Below are 18,492 nucleotides of genomic sequence, written 5' to 3'. Positions count from 1 at the left end.
TAGATGCATTCCTGGCAGCACACTTAGTTATTTAGTCCCCTTCCCTTTTCCCCGGGGTGCTGTGTTCCATAGTTGCGTTCGCTGCACTGTGGGGGATAGCATTCAGGAGAATAGGGTGGCTCCTCAGCTCGCCGTCGTCTCTGCTGGCTGCTGAGAAGAGGTTAGTGGCGTTCAGTTCTACCTTGTGCCACTGACATACTAAGAGCGGGATCTTTCTAGAAATTACTCCGAAGCTGACATTCCCCCCTCTAATTGAGTTATTAACCACTACCGTGTCTTGAGCATGGACGCAGGGATATCTTAAGGGCCTGGGTCAAATGGAGATTGGGGGCCCCTGTTCCGAGCAGCTTTAGCTTTATGATCCAAATTCAACTATTTCATGCCCTCTTTGTCCAGGTCAATGACAGTGCACATGCTCACTCCAATTCTAAATGTGTTTACATCTAATATTCAGTAATAGTGACCTGTGTTGTATCTCATTTCTCATATGTCAGGTCCTGTTTTGATCTGAGTGAGAAAAATAATTATACTTGTTGCATGAAACCATCACAAAATTTCTCTGGAAAATGCCTAGACTCTCACACATCACCCACATTCAAAATAAATTAAAGGAAAAACGGTATTTGAAACCTGTTCAAAAATTATTCAAGGTCATCAGGGCAAGACTCTGTAGAACAAACCTGACTCTATTAGGGCCCCCCTGAATGGCTGGGGTCCTGGGCCAGAGCCCACTTTGCCCATGCCTTAAAACGTCTCTGCATGGGCGGTTCCTATTTCTGGCTTGTGGGGTGAGTGTTTCCCTTGGCATTGGGTGTTCTAATCAGGGTTATTCCCCCTATTTTCTGGGTAGCCTTCTTCACAGGGGCACATAATAGTTGTACAGTGCTGCACTGCAAGAGCAAGATTACAACCACTGGTAACAAGGCTTTGCATAGGCCTGCGATCCACCTTGGTACCCAGGTAAACAAACATGTGAACCATTCTATGTTTGGGGTACCTCCTTCTTTAATCATGACCTGCTGTAGGTTGTGCAGTGTTTGGATGGCGATTGACAGTGTTCCATTGTCCAGGTCTTTAATGGGGATGAAGGTACAGCACGCTGTACCTATCCTCTCGCACGCACCGTTCCATTGTGATCATTAAGTCCAACACATACCGGTACTGCATCACCATTAGGGAGATGGCGGGCATTTTTTCTTTTCGTTGAGGCCATCTTCTGTGGTGCTCCTCATTTTCAGCAGTTCCCTCCTAATGATCTGCAGCCACCGAGTGTAGGCCTTAGTTTGCGCTGTAAAGAAGCGGGTTGAACCTCCTACACCTATCTGCGCATCGGTGAAGAGCCAGAACTCTTCATGAATGTCTTGAATCTGTCCCAACCAAAGTACTGAGCTGACCTTCTTTTGAATACTTGGTGTAGAACTTGGTACCGTTGCTGATGGGGTTGTGATGCAGTGCAGAAAGATCTTCACTGGGTATGACCAATGTTGGCTTGTAGAGGGTGTCCTTTCAATATATGCGCTCCCTCTTTGCCCCATCCCAAGAGGACTGGCTCCTGCCATCCTTCTGGGTTCGGAGCTCGGTCCTGCCCTTTTTATGTCTCGCCTACGCAGCGCGCATGCGCTGCATAGGAAAGAAAACTATGGAAATCGTTTCGGCTTTTCAGCCAAAAACGTGCACGCATTGCATTGCTTTCAATGGCAATGCATGGACGCTTGGCGATTCTCTTGCGGGAGCAAGCTTTGGCAACATATGTTTGCTCGCTCCCGCAAGGGAATCGCTGTGTGTTCTCTCGCACTCTCCCCACCCCTCCCACTTGTTAGCCCAGTACTGTTTCACTTTCGCCACCGCGGGGCCGCGTTTGTGTTTGATTTTTCTCTATCACGTTAAAGCCGAGTTGCCTCTGGGGGGTGGGTAGGAACCAGTAAGAACTAGTTCTGTGTTAATGAAATTACTGCAGCGTTTCTGGCCCCCGGGGCTTTTTTCTCTTTTTTTTCACAGCCCGCGGGCAGACACTGTTTTTGCTTCTACGCCAGGTGAGAGCCAGAAAAGGAACATGATAAAATAGAGCAAAAGTTACATTTTTAAAAGTGTTTGTCCACAAAGTGGAGAATGGACCCAAAGACCACACATTAAAAGAGAGATGGAGTCTGGGGACTTAACGCAAGATGATGCCTCCCCCCCCCCCCCCCCACCCCCCACTCCCTCAAAAAATGTCATAGGGGCCCACCGACACTCCATATCTCAAAAATATTCTTAGGTTTCGTTGGCTTGAGGAGTCCCCTGTAGGGTGGGGCCCGTCAGCTCCACAGGGGCCTTTGTGTTACAACCCTGAGGACTTGCCAGGAAACTGGGGTCTGGGACATTTTCAGACATGCGCTTGCATCTGAAAGGCTAGTGGCGTGACATGTCTGACTCAGCTATGCCAACCTTTCGCAGGCACCAACACGGAATGCACTGCCCCAGTTTTTCCTATGCGGCGACGTATGCCCATGTCTGCTGCTGTGCTCATCAGATTATTTTTCAGCATGCGCCTAGATTCAGACTCCGCAATTCAGCAATAGCGAACGGACATTTATAGAACCATGCCCATGTGCAAGTAATTGGCCTATGCACCCCAAGAAGTGTTCACTAGTATGCTTGGACATGCTTTTGTTTTGGTAGGTGGGGGGGCACAAAAGGATTTAAACATAACTATCTCCTGTTAGTAAGAGCCTTCCAGGTGGCTGAATGTCTCCTCTCTATCTATCTGTTATAGGACGACCTGTGCTATGGCGTCAGGCGTTGCTATGCGAATTTCACCCTGAACCTTTTGGGCATGCTCAAGGTAAGTTTTAAGACATGGCCGTATCTACCTTGCATGCCAAAACTTTGCTATTGTGTCTTATAGAGGTGAAGGGCACCCAGGCCACCAGGGCTAGGGGTCTAAACAAGCACCACCTCTTCATTTGGCCCAAGATTTCCTGCAGCATGGTGCCTGGTGTTCTGTACAGATGTGGCTGTGCACTACGTGGTACGTTCACGTGGGGGTATGCTGGAGATGACTTGTTAGACTGGGGTGTGTCTAGAAGGCATGTAACTGGTAGCAATGTAGTTGTGAACTTCCATGGGGCACCCTCCCTGTATACCCTACTGCACACAGAGTGTGCCCCTAAGCATGCAAAGAAATCTCTACTCTAATACCCAGGCCTGTGATACAGGAGGCTCGAGGGAAAGACAGAGACTAGGGCTCTTTTAATCTTCTATTGTGGTCCCTGCCTGTCTTGTGCCAGAGGAAGCATTCCAAATGTTTAGGAGCCATCTCAGAAAATAACAAGCATTGGCATAGACAATAGGTCTTGCCTTTGGGACCTTATAAGTATTTAGTTATGTAGCACAATATCCTTGGTGCAACAACATTAACTGTTGCATGGTTAAACACTTATAAGTTCCCAAAGGCGAGACCTATTGGCTATGCCAATGCTTGTTAATATTTCCGTCAGACCTCTGACAGAGGTAGTGAAATATTTTGGAATATCTCACTAGTGTTGTATGCTGATGACACTCAGCTAATTATTTCCCTGTCAGCAGTTGAAGGGCTTGTGTGCCAAATCTAAAAACTGTGGTGGCCAGATGGATGCATAACAACTGTTTAAAACTTAACTCCAAAAAAACAGAGATCCAAGGAGTACCTAGCCTAGCTGCCTAGATGCAATTTTACATGCCCTCCAGAACACTACGCTTCGCCAATCTAACCCTGGTCCACATCCCTCATCATAGCAGAGCCGGAACGACAGGTTGCTCCTGCCATGTCTTAGCTCTGACCCGAAGGAATTCTATGCCTCCTAACCTTAGAAAGATTCAGTATCACTTACTGATCCAGAAACAGTGGAAGACCCGGCTCTTCTCCATCTGGGCTGACGATTTTGCCTCTCTTCCGCGGTGTTTCTTAGGATCCTTTTATGTCCCTTGCTGATATTGTCTGACACCGGGACCCTCACCTTCCCCTCAAGACAGGAGGTCTCCATGTGTTGTGCATTCTAAGGCTCTGCTCCCCTTTTGTAAAGCGTCAAAGTGGTAGCACCCATGCAGTAAGTGCCGTTATCAGCAGCGGAAATAGGAGACAGGCACACCAATACCCAGCTCAGTAAAAGCCTGAAAGAGACCCAAATAAAGGAACGTGTACCTACATGTTCGCCTTCTCTGTTTGTACCTCATAAGAATCTACCTGTGCACTTCCTCCGTTTGTATGCTCCGGGCGAGCTTCTCTAATTACGTTTGTGATCCTTGTACTGCTAACCATGGCATTTGACTATCAGACCATTACCTTATGTCTGCTGTGTGCATCGAGTCACTCCCTTGCTTTAGCTGTCAATGAAACCTGCTGAGCGAGTACCCAGACATAAGGGAGTATGGAAGATGATGAACAGGGAGTAAGGTAAAGCTGAATGTAAGAAAGGTGCAACGGTGTAAATGCTGCACTCACCCTCAAGCAACGAACATCTTGTCCCACTCTGCCGATGCTCCATCCACCGACAGAGAAGCATGCTGGCACCAAACGTAAAACATTGTCAGAAACCATGGTAAGGTAGAAAAAGACAAAAAGCAGACACGTATTGGCAGCAGAGATATCGCAGGTATATTACTGGTTGTGATGGAATCTCTATAATAAATGCTGCAATCTTCCAACAAATGTGTGAACCATCCCTAGGAATGTGGCAAAGATAACTTAACAAACAGAAAAGTAAAGACAGGAGTTGGAACTTCAGCTGCTCCAGTGTGAGCTGGCAAGTATTGTCAAGAAGAGTGTGACTGGAGCTACATTTGTTATATACTTCCTGAAGCATTACCTTTGTTGTATACTTCCTGAAACGTTACCTTTATTATAAACTTCCTGAAGCGTTTCCTTTATTATATACTTCATGAAGAGTTTTCTTTGTCATATAGTTCTTGAAAGGGTTACCGCTGTTACACACTTCCTGAAACTGAAGTAACAGCAGCACATTCTGATCCATCTATTTTTCCACAATCCCTTCTTGTTTAAATGAAATCTTGGCCATGTGCATCTTCCTAAAGCTGTACCTCTAGCAAGAGGGCACTCAGTATATGCTCTTTCTGTACTCAGTTACTCTGTGAACACTGGAAAATCACCTCCTTTTCTGAAGTAAGTAAGAGTGACATGCTCAATGGAAGATTTAGCTAAATATCTGTGTATGGTGAAATATCTCTTGGTAACTTTCAAAAATTGTAAAGAAGAGATGTATTTTACAACTAGTTAAATATTGTGTATTCACATTCTCCTACATTTCCATTTAGTGATTTTAAATCTCTTTAAATCCAATAGGGAACCAGCCTTGAATGCACAAATAATCGTGAATAATGACAGTAATCGTGCACATCTAAAAAAAGTGGTTAGAAAAAATGAGCTCCAGTATTCAGGAAAAGATGTGCATAGTCAGAGACTGAGGAACCTGAACATAAACTGACAGATCCCGGAAGAAGCAGTCCAGAGCAATTCAGTGGTTTTAAGAGTCTGAGCTGTGCACCGCCACGCAACAGGATAAAGAATGACCTCTAGAAAATTAAGGCAACAACACTGACAAACCACCTCCTGTATAAACGAGCCTTCACCACCAGCTTTGATCATGTGTTCGGTATGAGGTGAATACAGCATTGCTTTGCTTCCTGTAATGATGGCAGACCACCATTCAGTGCGCTAGGTGTATTGTAATCTCTTTCTGGCCAAACCACAGAAGCAAGAGAAGAGCACAATGGAGTAGAGCCAGACAACTGAAGGGTAAAGGAAAGGGAGGGTCTCTGATCTACAACAGACTGTCCCAATTTGCATGGACCTGAAGGAAGACTAATCTTTACCCCTAAACACACAACACTATTATGCAATCTAAAGACATAACCACCTACAAAGAAGCTTTACTTGCCACAATTAAAATATATGTAGTTGGTGAGTTTTGTATTTCATTGTGAAATCTGAAATCAAGCATCCAAAATACCACACACATACAGGGAATGTGAGAATAACACAAGTGCTCTATCAACCATGTTAGCTTTTCAGGAAACACAGTCATTGGATGCAGACAAATACAAACCCGACCCAGAGACACTAACCAAGAAAGAAGAATCATACACATGCAGCAAGTGCTTTAGTTTGTCATCACTTCTAAAGAACCATCAGCAAACACACACAGGAGAAGCAATGTGCAATTGCAATGAATGTGTGAAGAACTTTAGTCAGTTAGCACTTCTAAAAGATCATCAGAAAACACACACCGAGGAAAAACCATACCATTGCACTAAATGTGTGAAGAGCTTCAGTAGGTTATCGCAACTCCAAAGACATCAGCGAACACACACTAGGGACAAAGCATACCATTGCACTGAATGTGGAAGTAGTTTTAGTGATTCCTCAAATCTCAGGATTCATCAGCGAACACACACAGGGGAAAAACCATTTAAGTGCAGTGAATGTGCGAAGAGCTTCAGTCGGTTTTCACACCTACAAGGACACCAGCGAACACATACTGGGGAAAAACCATACCATTGCAGTGAATGTGGAAGTACTTTTAGTTATTCTTCAAATCTCAGGAATCATCAGCGAACACACACAGTGGAAAAACCATTCCAGTGCAGTGAATGTGTGAAGAGCTTTACTCGGTTATTAGACCTACAAAAACATAATCGAACACACACAGGGGAAAAACCATACCATTGCAATGAATGTGTGAAGAAATTCAGTCAGTTATCAACCCTCCGGTGCCACCAGCGAACACACACAGGGGAAAAACCATACCATTGCACTGAATGTGTGAAGAAATTCAGTCATTCATCAACCCTCCGGAGCCACCAGCGAACACACACTGGGGAAAAACCATACAAGTGCAGTGAATGTGGAAGTAGTTTTACTGAATCCTCACATCTCAGGAGACATCAGCGAACACACACAGGGGAAAAACCATTCAAGTGCAGTGAATGTGTGAAGAGCTTCAGTCAGTTATCACATCTCCAAATACATCAGCGAACACACACTGGGGAGAAGATATTCAAGTGCAGTGAATGTGCAAAGAGCTTTACTTGGTTATCACAGCTACAACGTCATCAGCGAACACACACAGTTTAAAAGACATTTAAGTGCAGTGAAAGTGTGAAGAGCTTTAGTCGATTAGAAAACCTACAAAGACATCAGCAAACACATATTGGGGAAAACCCATATAATTGCATTAAATATGGAAGTAGTTTTAGTGACCCTTCAACATAAAAAAATTATCAGCGAACACAATTCGGGGAAAAGCTATTCAAGTGCACTGAATGTGCGATGAGCTTTAGTCGATTATCAATTCTACGACGACATCAGCAAACGCATACATGGGAGAAACCAGTGGATTTGGAAGTAGTTGTGGGAAGGATTTTCAGCAAACTACAGGGATTAGTGAAAAAACCTATAAACACAACACACTCAAATAGGTTTAACAAGCACAGACTGGAGAATATTTCTAGCTGATTTTGGTATTTGGTCCTTTTGTGCAACACCCGGTTCAATGACAGCTGCTAGAGAACAACGTCCAAAGACACAAGAAGTAAAAGTAAGAAATTGTGACCTGTAACTGTGAGAGATAATGCTTGCAGTGCACAACATTTACCTCCAAAGCCCTGATGCGGGACAAATTATGCTCATTTCAATCATCACATGCATCTGGGAATGCACCCACCATAGTGGCACTTCCCAAGAGGTGTCCAGTATCAAGCTGGAGCCTTGGGAAATTTGCTGGCTCACCACTGACTGTAAATGATTCACGGCCAGATTAATTGTATCTGAATATATTTTAGACCTTTCTTATTTACAGAGAATCACCCAACCAACTCCTAACTGGTGAATGGACAAAATCCGTGCATGATGGCAAAATTATTGATCAGAGAGACAGCTGTTGAAAAGTTGAGTTCTTAATAAGTTTCTGAAAGCTTGACGATTAGGTAAAGATTGAATCTTGAGCAGTAAAGAATTCAGCTTTAGGAATCCAGAAATATCGACTTGCTGCTTTACATTTCTTGATCCTTGGCACTGGAAAAGAAATCTGGATTCATAAGTAAAGGAACACAAAAGATACTGAGTTTTGACACAAATGTTATTCAGGTTTGCATTTACAAGCTTTATGCCCAACCCTTTTTAACATCTATATCCAACCTCTGGCAGCAGTGTCCAGGAGCAGAGGATTAGCTGTGGTAAATAACGCGGATGACACACAGCTGGTGGTGGCATTATCTGACGACTGGGCAGGGTGCACTTAAGTTTCAGGAAGATTTAACAGCTATTGCAGATTGGATGACGGCCATATGTCTTCAGCTCAATGATAACAAATCGGAGATTTTGGTGGTGGGCAAAGACATCCATCTGTGGAGTGACCTCTGGCAACCGTCCTCTTTGGGCCCTCCGCCAGCTCCTAAAACGGCAGTAAAAAATCTAGGAGTCTGGATAGACTCCGCTCTTTTTTTTTTTTTAAACTTTGTTTATTAGTTTTGCTTACAGATAAACAGAAAAAAGAGAAATATACATTGCAGACATTCACTACAGCATCTCTGTAAGTGATACAGAACACAGCAATACATATCAGTGAGATATAAAACATAGCACAGGTATCTCATTTTCGCCTGAACGAAGTCCACGGCCTGTACACAAGTCCAAAGGCCATCATTCCACGCTACGCTCATGCCCACTACGGTGGGCCACATAAATATAAACGTTAAAACCATTTCAGGAGAAAAGGCGCACCCCGCGGCCACAATCCCTGGCCTCTCACACAAGTCTCTACACATAGAGGTCAGCAGATATCCATGACACAGGGGGAGCATAGCATCAGAACGGCACCCTACTCCCCTTCTCATGGGCCGCTTAGAGGATTCTGAGCTTATTAGCCAATAATTATCACTGCAGGTTCAAAAATGCAGTTTATGTGGAATCATCAGAAGCGTGTAGCAGGAGGTACTGTTTGAGCAGTCCCCTGGGCCTCGACCTACGGGGCAGCGTTTCTGCATGGATGGAACTTTGGTCTTGACTATAAATCAAATCCTCGAGCCACTCTTTAAATTTAGGGGCACGTTCCCAACCCCATCTGCATGCTACCTTTCGTTTTGCTAACAATAGCGCAAGTGTGACATAGCGGCGACATGCCCTGGAAATCTGCGCAGTATATCCCCGCAGTGCCACAAGTGGACTACATTCAATGACATCCGACGTTTGTGCATGTGCTTCAAAGACCTTTAACCAATATTCCGAGACCCTGGGGCATTCCCACGCCAGATGCATAAAACCAGCCCCTGGGCTACCACAACGGTCACAATTATCATTGTCTCGAAGCTTGAGCCTGTGTAATTTTGAGGGTGTGCAATATATACGGGGGAGGTATCGAAAATGGATAATACGCAATCTGCAGCTGGCGGAGATGCGTGCAAATTGCCCACAACAGTAACCCCATTGCTCAAGGGACAGCTCAAATCCCAGATCAGTGGACCAATGATGCAGTGCCGCATGCGTAGGCTCCGGCTGAAGAGTACGTACAGTATGATATAGCATAGAGACCATATGCCCTGGGCCATCCGCAGTCAGCATACGATGGAACGGCGCCAATGGTTCCGGTTCCTTTGGAAATTCCGGGAGAATGGTCCGCAACCGCTGTTGGAGCCGAAGATATAAGAATGTATCTAACGGGGTGGGTTTCGTCTGTCGGAAGAACTGATCAGCAGAGCAAAACTGCCCATGTATAAAAAGATCCCCCCATGTAACAATGTTCAGGCGACTGCATAAGTTATGGAACCCCTTCTGTTGCAATAATGGCATCTGTGGATGATAGGAGAGAGGCATTAGCGGCGAATATAGGATTGTGGCATTAAGACGCTGACCAATGTTAAGCCAAGCGGTGACTGTACTCGTGATAGTGGTGGAGGGCACGGTTCTGGCCGGTGCAGGTTCATGAATCACCCCACTCAGCGGAACCAGAGCCGCCAACCAATCCTCCGCCGCAACCTGAGGCATGTAGCGTGAGGATTTCATCCAGTAATTAAGCGTGCTGTGCCTGCGCGCATGCAAAATATAGGTCAAAATCTGGTAGATCAAACCCGCCTTGCGCATATGGCCTCATGAGCACCGTCCACTTCAGGCAGGGCTGTTTGCCACCCCAAAATAATCTCAGCAATTCTGTTCTGAGGGAGGAGAAGAAATGTCGCCCTGGGGGATACGGAATATTCAGAAAAAGATATAAAAACTGCGGGAGAATCACCATTTTTATCAAGGAGGCACAGCCTGCCATTGATAAAGGCAAAGCTATCCAGCGCGTGACATTGCAGGAAAGGCGGTCTATTGCCGTGCCATAATTAAGGCGTAGTATCTCGTCTCGGGTATTTCCAATTTGAATCCCTAGATAGCGTAGGTCTGTGTCACACCAACCTAAGGGGAAATCAGGAGTAAATTTGGCCACTGCCGCCGCGAGGGGAAAAATCAACGACTTCGCCCAGTTAATATGGACTCCTGAAAGGTGTCCAAACACTATAAATTCCTGTAAAAGTGGATTAAGATTATTTTGCGGATCTCTGACATATAGCGTCATGTCGTCGGCATACAGCGATATTAGGATTTGTCGCAAGTTACAGCGCAGCGCACGATCCCGATGGTGTTGCCTCAATTTACAGGCCAATGGCTCTATCGCCAGGGCAAAGAGCAGAGGAGATAAGGGGCACCCCTGTCGGGTGCCCCGGGATATGGGAATGTCGGCAGAGATGTGTCCATTTATGAGAACTCGGGCAGTGGGGCAAGTGCATAGCAAGCGTATCCAAGAAACGAAGATCAATGGGAAGCCCATACGGCACAATATTGCATTGAGGTCCCATTCCACAGAATCAAATGCCTTTGTGGCATCGAGAAAGACCGCAGCCATGGGTAATTCTGGCGCTATATTCTGAAGGATGGAAATTAATGTACGGAGGTTATGCGAGGTGGCTCGCCCAGGTATAAAGCTGTATTGATCAGGCAACACCAGTTTATCTATTAAGAGCAGCACTCTATTGGCGAGGACCTTAGCCAGGATTTTAGTGTCGCAATTCAAGAGGGATAGGGGCCTATAGGAATCGCATGAGGTGGGGGCCTTACCAGGTTTAAGCAATTATGTTATCAGTGCCATCCTCATGGATGGGGGTAATTTGCCATCCTCCATGGACTTAACGTACACGTCCTTCAGCACTGGGGCCATGATGTCAATGTAAGCCTTGTAGAATTCGGCTGGGAGGCCATCGAGCCCCGGGGCCTTACCAGATTTCTGTTGCATAATTGCCTCTCTAATTTCGTCGAGTTCAAAGGGAGCACTGAGGAATTCTCTATGATGATCCTCCAGCCATCCCAATGCTACATCACCCAGAAAACTGTCAAGATCTATTCTGTCCTGGCACTGTGAAGTATACAGTGTAGAATAGTGTGTTGTAAAACAGGATAAAATATCTGTAGTATCTATGTAAACTTCTCCATCAGGGCCTTGTATTTCCAGAACATTTTGCGAGCCCCTAGGCCTCTTAATCATATCCGCTAAAGTCCTCCCAGGACGTTCCCCCTCCCCATATCTCCTCGCCTTCCAATACTTTCCCCTGAAATTGGATTCCCGAGCCGCGGTGTCCCCATAGGCGGCAAACTTCTCCTTAAACTTCAACCGTGCACTCGCACCTCCACCCCCGGCCATCTCACGCTCTAACGCCTTAAGCTCAATCTCCAATCTCTGCAGTGTATTGCGTAGGTCATTTAGGACCCCGCAACTTTTCGAGATACAGAAACCATGGATGGTGACCTTGAAGGCCTCCCATAGTGTTTCTATGGAATCAACTGAGGATCTATTTCTACTGAAAAAATCACGTATCTCCTCCCCCAATTCCATGTGAAAACTTGCATCTAAGTGGGCCGTGGGTTGTAATCGCCAATGCCGTCTGGGTGTATTGTATCCGGGCAGATTAATCTCCATCTGAACAGGTGAGTGATCGGAGAAGGTTTTAGCCAAGTGAGTGATTGCTGCTATGGAGGGAGCAAGATTCCTTGACAGCAAATAATAATCTAATCTTGCCCAGGACCCCGTGTGAGTGTTACTATGTGTACCTTCTTTAAGCGCCGTATGTCTAAGACGCCACGCATCCACCAAGCCGCCCTCCTGAGGTATTTCCAATAGTACCGCCTGTGCCTTGGTGTAGTGATGCGGAGCTGGATTTGATCTATCGAAGGTCGGGTTAAGTGCCACATTAAAATCACCGCCCCAGATCACCTGCGCAGAGCCGATCTCCATAATCTTCCCCCAGAGCACAGAAACAAAATTCAGGTACATCAATGTTGGGACCGTAGCAGCAGACCATAGTAGCTGTAGCTATACCCAGTCGCCCCCATACCAATACATATCTCCCCTGAGGGTCTGTGAGCGAGCCAACGAGCGTGAAAGGCGTATGCTTTTTTATTAGAATGGCTGTCCCACTGGCATAGGAGGAATACGACGCAAAGAATCTGTGGTCTGCCCATTTACTAGCAAACACCGGAGCTTTCTGAGGGTCCATGTGAGTTTCTTGTAGCATAGCTACCTGAATATGGTGTCGATCAATGTAGGAGATAATTTGCCTACGCTTTCGTGGATCTCCCAACCCACGAACATTCCAGGAGAGGAGCCTTAGGCTTGGATCTCGAGGACGTTTATCATTTAACTTTGCGCCGTGCCGCGGCATCGTCCTAGTGGCAGTTGATTATCTGATAAGCTACATGTGTGTACCGCTATGTCTGCAAACATGTTAATACATACATTAAGCAGGAACAATACCCCCCCAACTTCCCCCCCACCCCCACCCACAATGACATCCCAATCATGCCAGAGAATGCTACCCTCCCACCCTCACCTCCAACTGTAACCAACCAGTGCATTAGCTCGTAGTTCACTGGGGGCTTTCCCTTAAGGGGGTCCCGTCTAGGTGGCACAACCAACACTCACCAACCCCGAGGCAATACTATGGGGGAACCCGCCTCTGTCCGGGTCAGTGAGGTGGCCGGCCCTAATGAGTCCATGAGCCGATAACATAAGATGAACAGCATAAAGTGACCTAACATGCATCTCATATAGTATATCAATCCTAGCCGCATATCCAGACCACTCATACCCCCCCATGGAGCAGCTGTGTTACAACAGAGGTATCATACCTAAAGAACAGACAGCCAATCCCATGACTAGTCTACAGCCTCCAGGTTTTCTGGGGCCATGGCAGTTTCCTTAGGCCTCTTGAGATGCTTCAGAAATTACTCGACCTCTTGGGGCTTCATAAACAACATTTGTTTTCCTTGATGCGTAATTCGTAACTGTGCAGGATAAAGCAGTGCGTAATCTATTTTGGCTTGGCGCAACTTTTGATTCACTGGAAGAAATCGCCGCCTGTCCTCTTGCACCGTAGCTGTAAAGTCTGGGTAGATTGTGAATGGTGTGCCGTCATAGTGCAATGTTTTCTTCTCGCGGGCGAGCCTCAGAATACTGTCCCGATCCCTGTAATTTAGAATACGGGCTATAATAGGACGTGCAGCCGCCCCAGGAGGAGGCTGGGGGCCGAGCGCTCTGTGTGCCCGTTCCACGATGAAATGCGGAGATAGTGCTTCAGACCCAATGGACTCCAACAGTAATTTCTCGATATAGAGCTCCATCTTCCCTGTGTTGGCGCTTTCAGGTATTTCTAGCACGCGAATGTTATTCCTGCGACTCCTCGCTTCCAATTCCTCAATTTTGGCTGCTATTATTTTGAGCAACTTATCCATTTATCCATCTTGTGTACCATACTGTTTATACAAGAGGTCATGGAGTCCATTTTATTCGCCAACGCCGTCAGGCCCTGCCGGACCTCCAGCATAAGCGCCTTCATTTCCCCATTGGGGCTGACGTCGCCTCCCGAGGCACCTGCCTCAGTTCCCGCATCCGTCTCTGTCGATTGAGAGCGCATAGATTTTTTATTCTCAAAGTTGATCCGTGGATGTTTCGCATCTGGTTTCCCCATGATGAGGTTGCTTTTCAATGTTAGCGGCCAACAAGCGTCCAGGACTTAATGGGCAGGCAACCTGGGAAACCGATATTAGTGCTCAACACACTGTTGCTGATCAACCCCCTCAGGGGCCCGTAGACCTTAACCACACAGAGGCGACCGTCGATCACTCCGCCACAAATGACTTCAATTATCATGTCACATCCAGCAATGCAGGCCCAGACAAATCAGGAATGGCGCCACAATCTCTCAGCACATCGTGATGCCTGTCGTATCTTCGGGGACACTCAATCAGCTGTCAAATCAGAGCCATAAAAGTGAGGGCTGGACGGGCCACCCGAGCAGCACCATCAGCAAGGATGGCACATGGCGGCATGCAATCAGCAGACCACGTCGATGTCTCGCACCATCTGGTTCCCACAATAGGATGCATACAGGGAGTCCAATTTAGGCACCTGGCACTAGGCGCACATGGCCGCAGGTCCGCCCGGCAGAGATGCAGGCAACCCAGGCCCGGAGATCGCAGGCGAAACCGTAGTCGCCGCCGTCCCCACCGCCCGAGGCCTTACCGACAGAACGCTTCCAGCGCCAGTGCTGTCACGCTGTTATCCAAAGACTGCCACAGCCTGGGCCCTCTACGTACTCCCCAGCCGCTCCCGCCAGCCACACGGCCCAAGCCGCGAGTGCAGCCAGCTCCAGAGGGCAGGTAAATGAGGATCAACAATCCACAGCCCAGATGACTCGCCCCCGCCACCGTCCAGCGCGTATCTCCAGGGAGGGCACCGGTCAGGGATCAAGAGGCAGCTCGCAGGTTAGGGGCCAGCGATGCAGATAAGTAACAACAACAATGGCGGCGCCGCTTATGGCCGTACCGCCACCCGTGCGGCGCGCCCAGCTCACTGGCGCTCACTATATGCTTTGCGCCTCAGCCACCCCTGCTCCAGCGAAGGACGAGTGCGCCGCCAATCCTGCCACTCAGAGGAGCGCGAGCCGTTAGCAGGACTCACCCGGACGGCGCCAGCTAGATCTCCGCACTGCGGCCCAGTCACCACGAGGGGAGCCTCGGTCTAACGTAGTCACAGCCGCCGCCAACCTCCAGCAGCGCCCCTCAGTCCTCGCACGGCTGTAGCAGCGAGCCCGCCACGGGAGCAAACACGGCCGCCTCTCGCCCCTCCAAGCACGTCACCAGATGCCTCACTGCTTTTACTGGCATATACTTTAGTTCGTGCACCGATTTGGCTCTATTGGACAGGATTATTTACGGATAATTTGGCCGACCAGCGGGAGCTTCACGCCGTGACAGCCATTCCGCAAGTGCGCCCCCGACTCCGCTCTTTCTTTTCAAACCCAGACTAAGGTAGTAGCCGGAGTTTGTTACGGGCTCCTACGTGGGTTTAAACCTTTGCTGGGTTTCTTCGACCCTACCATCCGTCAGGTAATCATTCAGGCCACAGTTCTCTCTAGACTGAACTATGCGAGCTCCCTATATATCGGGCCAATATGGCAGAGATACTGCGTTTACAAAAGGCACAAAATGCGGCAGCCCGGGTCCTCCTTGGTCTGCCGAGAATCTGTTCCATCGCTAGTTCCATCTGCAAACTACATTGGCTGCCGGTGGAGAAATGCATCCGAGACACTCTGTATTGCCCACAGAATCATGATTCTCCAATCTCCTGCTATTCTGGCTAGCCTCATGGCGTCCAATAGACCTACCCGTCAGCTGCGCTTCAAGGACCAGCATCTAGCGGTTGTTCCTCGGTTTAAGAGAGTTCGGACCGGAGGACACGCCTTACGCGTTTGTGCTCCTAAGCTTTGGAACTCCCTCCCTGCGCACATTAGAAACATTCAAAATCATTCTCTCTTCCGTAAAGCCATCAACTCACCTCTTCCCTGCATAATTGCCTCCTGGGTGTTCTTGGCTTGCTTATGGCAGTGATATTTTAGCGCTGGGACGCCTGTTGGTGGGGCAGCAGCGCGCTTTATAAAACCCCTTAACATAACATAACAAGCAAAAAGAAACCCTTGTTTTATAAACTGCCAGTGATAGAATGGACATAAAAGTATGTGCTGCCTCGTGAGCAAACAGTGAAACTTTGGGATGCAGTTGGAACATCCTCAGACCACAAATAAGATAGATCGTAGCATTCCGACTCGTCTGTAATGTGCTTTTGTGTTGCCGGAGCTGCCAAATACACAGTGTTCTCATAGCCCAGCCTTGCTTAGAGGAAGGTGTTCACCGATATAATATGCATATCAGAAGAAAGGTTACATCTTCAGTAGCCAAAGATAGTAGAAACTAATGCTTTCCACCAAGTTCATTTTAACAAAGTGCTGAGTCCTGGAAGTTCTTCCTGCTGACGACCATCATCATCATCATCACACTACCGCACAGCCAGTGAGGAACAGCAACGAGACTGCTCTTCAGCACACCCATCCTATACATAACACACTACAGGGGTTTGCTCCAGGGTCAAACTCACTTTAGTTTCACGTTAACAGCAACAAGTTCTAAACTGGACAATTTATATTCAGGATCAAATGGTTTGTACGGCCATTAGTGGCATAATAAATTTGAAACCCAATACTTTATAAATCTGTATTAATGATACATAACCAAACATCCAAACACCATCCATGTATGGACACCCAAGAGCCTTTAAAAACCACACTACAGAGGTGTGTACCAGGATCAAACTCAATGTACTTCAAAGTTAACATGAACTAAATTATGATTCAGCAAGACAAATCATGAGGCTATGAAATGTACACAATGATGACTAGATTTTACTTATTAATAAGAAATGTATGTTTTTTGATATGTAATAAAACAACACATTTATTTGAATTCATGTTATTTGACTGCTGATTGTATAGGAGATCTTAATTAGTTCATTTGGCAATAGAGGGGTCAAAGCTCGATAGCATGACTGCTTTCAGCAGGAGTTTGCCGCAGGTGGCATTAGAGGGGACTATTCTCACCAGTGTGGCTTCTCTCAGAGTGAGAGGTGCTAAAAATATGTCTGTATCCTGGCACTTCTCTTGTTAATAATCCATAAAAATACCATAGAATGTTGAGTACTTGAAAGCAGTCTGCGACACAAGGGATTTAAACATGAATTTGTCAAATTCAAAATTGACTTTTTTATTTTTATTTTTGAGGTTCTAATATAGCGCTGCTTTATCTAATAATGTCTGATGGGTTTTCTTCGAGAGCCCTTTCTCCTTCGGAAGAAGTTTTCCATCGACATACCCAATGGGATTTCCGATGAAAGGCTGACAATCCGTCCAACTCTAACCAGGGCTGGTGGGTGGACCGTTGGTTTGACTGGTATAATGCTTAGTTGCGTTTTTGATAGAGTGGCCTCTCCAACACACCCTGAATCCAGCCCATCTTACTTTTGTGATTTTTCTATTTTGAGTTACATTTGAAGACTGTCCCCCTCATTTATAATTTGACAGGTGGCCCACGGTCTGCCAGAGGTGCATGCGTAACAACTTCCACTACCCCGTTGGACTACCATCCACCATATTTAGCGATCTAATCCAACCTGGCTATCCCTAAGTCTTCACAGGAGCAACAAGAGCTCCTCTAAAAGCACCCAAAGTTTGCTGTGTGGCAGCCATGTTTCCCATGTGTGCCCAACAGACTTCTTTCTTTTACTCCTTGTTGTAAAACGAGGCATTAGTTGTGAGGCCTGCACAAATAATTGGTCTCTATTTGTTCTTCACTGGGAACGAAACACCCCAATGTAGCACTTGACTCTCAGAGGGTAGCATTGCAGAGCAGTCTAAGGCTTACTCTAGGGAGGTGGTGTGGGCTAGTAATCACCATTTATGCAGAAATGACGCTCAATAATTGATTGTCCAGTCTGTACTTTTCTTTATAAAAAGGAAGAGTACATTTATTACACATACACTACTCAATACTATGCATCAATTTAAAATATACATAAGTTGTTGGAAATACTTCTTGACATTGCGTAAACACTCCCACCTCTCCCGCGGGGAGATCTAGTACCACCACTAACATGTGTGAACATCATCAGCCCCCAAATGCATCTGGTTGACCATAACCTGGAGTGGTGGCCCACCCATTATTTTAACAAGCACTTATAATGGGAACATCTGTCATGGTGACACATAACCCTGACTGAGAGCATCTCATACTAACCATACAGTATACATATTTAAATCACAGTGGCTGACAGTCTGGTTGTTCAATCAACGCATTAGCAAGAATACATGCCTAAGCATCACTTGGAATGACAGGTACTTATATTGATAACATGATCAATGCAAGTCAATCACAGCCCCTAAAAGGGATCGTATTCATAATCACTTGATTATGAAATTACAGCCAGGCACCATGGCAAGAATGCCTACCAACATATTTCCGATTTACTTATCATTTCGCATTTTGCATGTGACTTCCCATCCCCAAAGGAAACAACATTATGTAAATGCACCACTTGTGCA

The 18,492-nt window shown here is 46.5% G+C and overlaps 1 protein-coding gene across 1 annotated transcript in view; it reads left to right on the top strand.

Moving 5' to 3' along the window:
* Positions 1-10,958, top strand: part of LOC146839518 (uncharacterized) — a 44,021-nt gene extending 33,063 nt beyond the window's left edge. The window contains exons 4-5 of the mRNA XM_085651569.1: positions 2,756-2,824; positions 5,321-10,958. Coding sequence (XP_085507695.1) covers positions 6,035-7,111 — 1,077 coding nt within the window. The 5' untranslated portion in view covers positions 2,756-2,824; positions 5,321-6,034 and the 3' untranslated portion in view covers positions 7,112-10,958. The remainder of the gene's footprint in view (positions 1-2,755; positions 2,825-5,320) is intronic.
* Positions 10,959-18,492: the final 7,534 nt, after the last annotated feature.

This window comes from Triturus cristatus, chromosome 4_1 (genome assembly GCF_964204655.1).
Source record: "Triturus cristatus chromosome 4_1, aTriCri1.1, whole genome shotgun sequence".
Classification (NCBI taxonomy): domain Eukaryota; kingdom Metazoa; phylum Chordata; class Amphibia; order Caudata; family Salamandridae; genus Triturus; species Triturus cristatus.
This window is presented reverse-complemented; position numbering and strand designations above follow the sequence as displayed.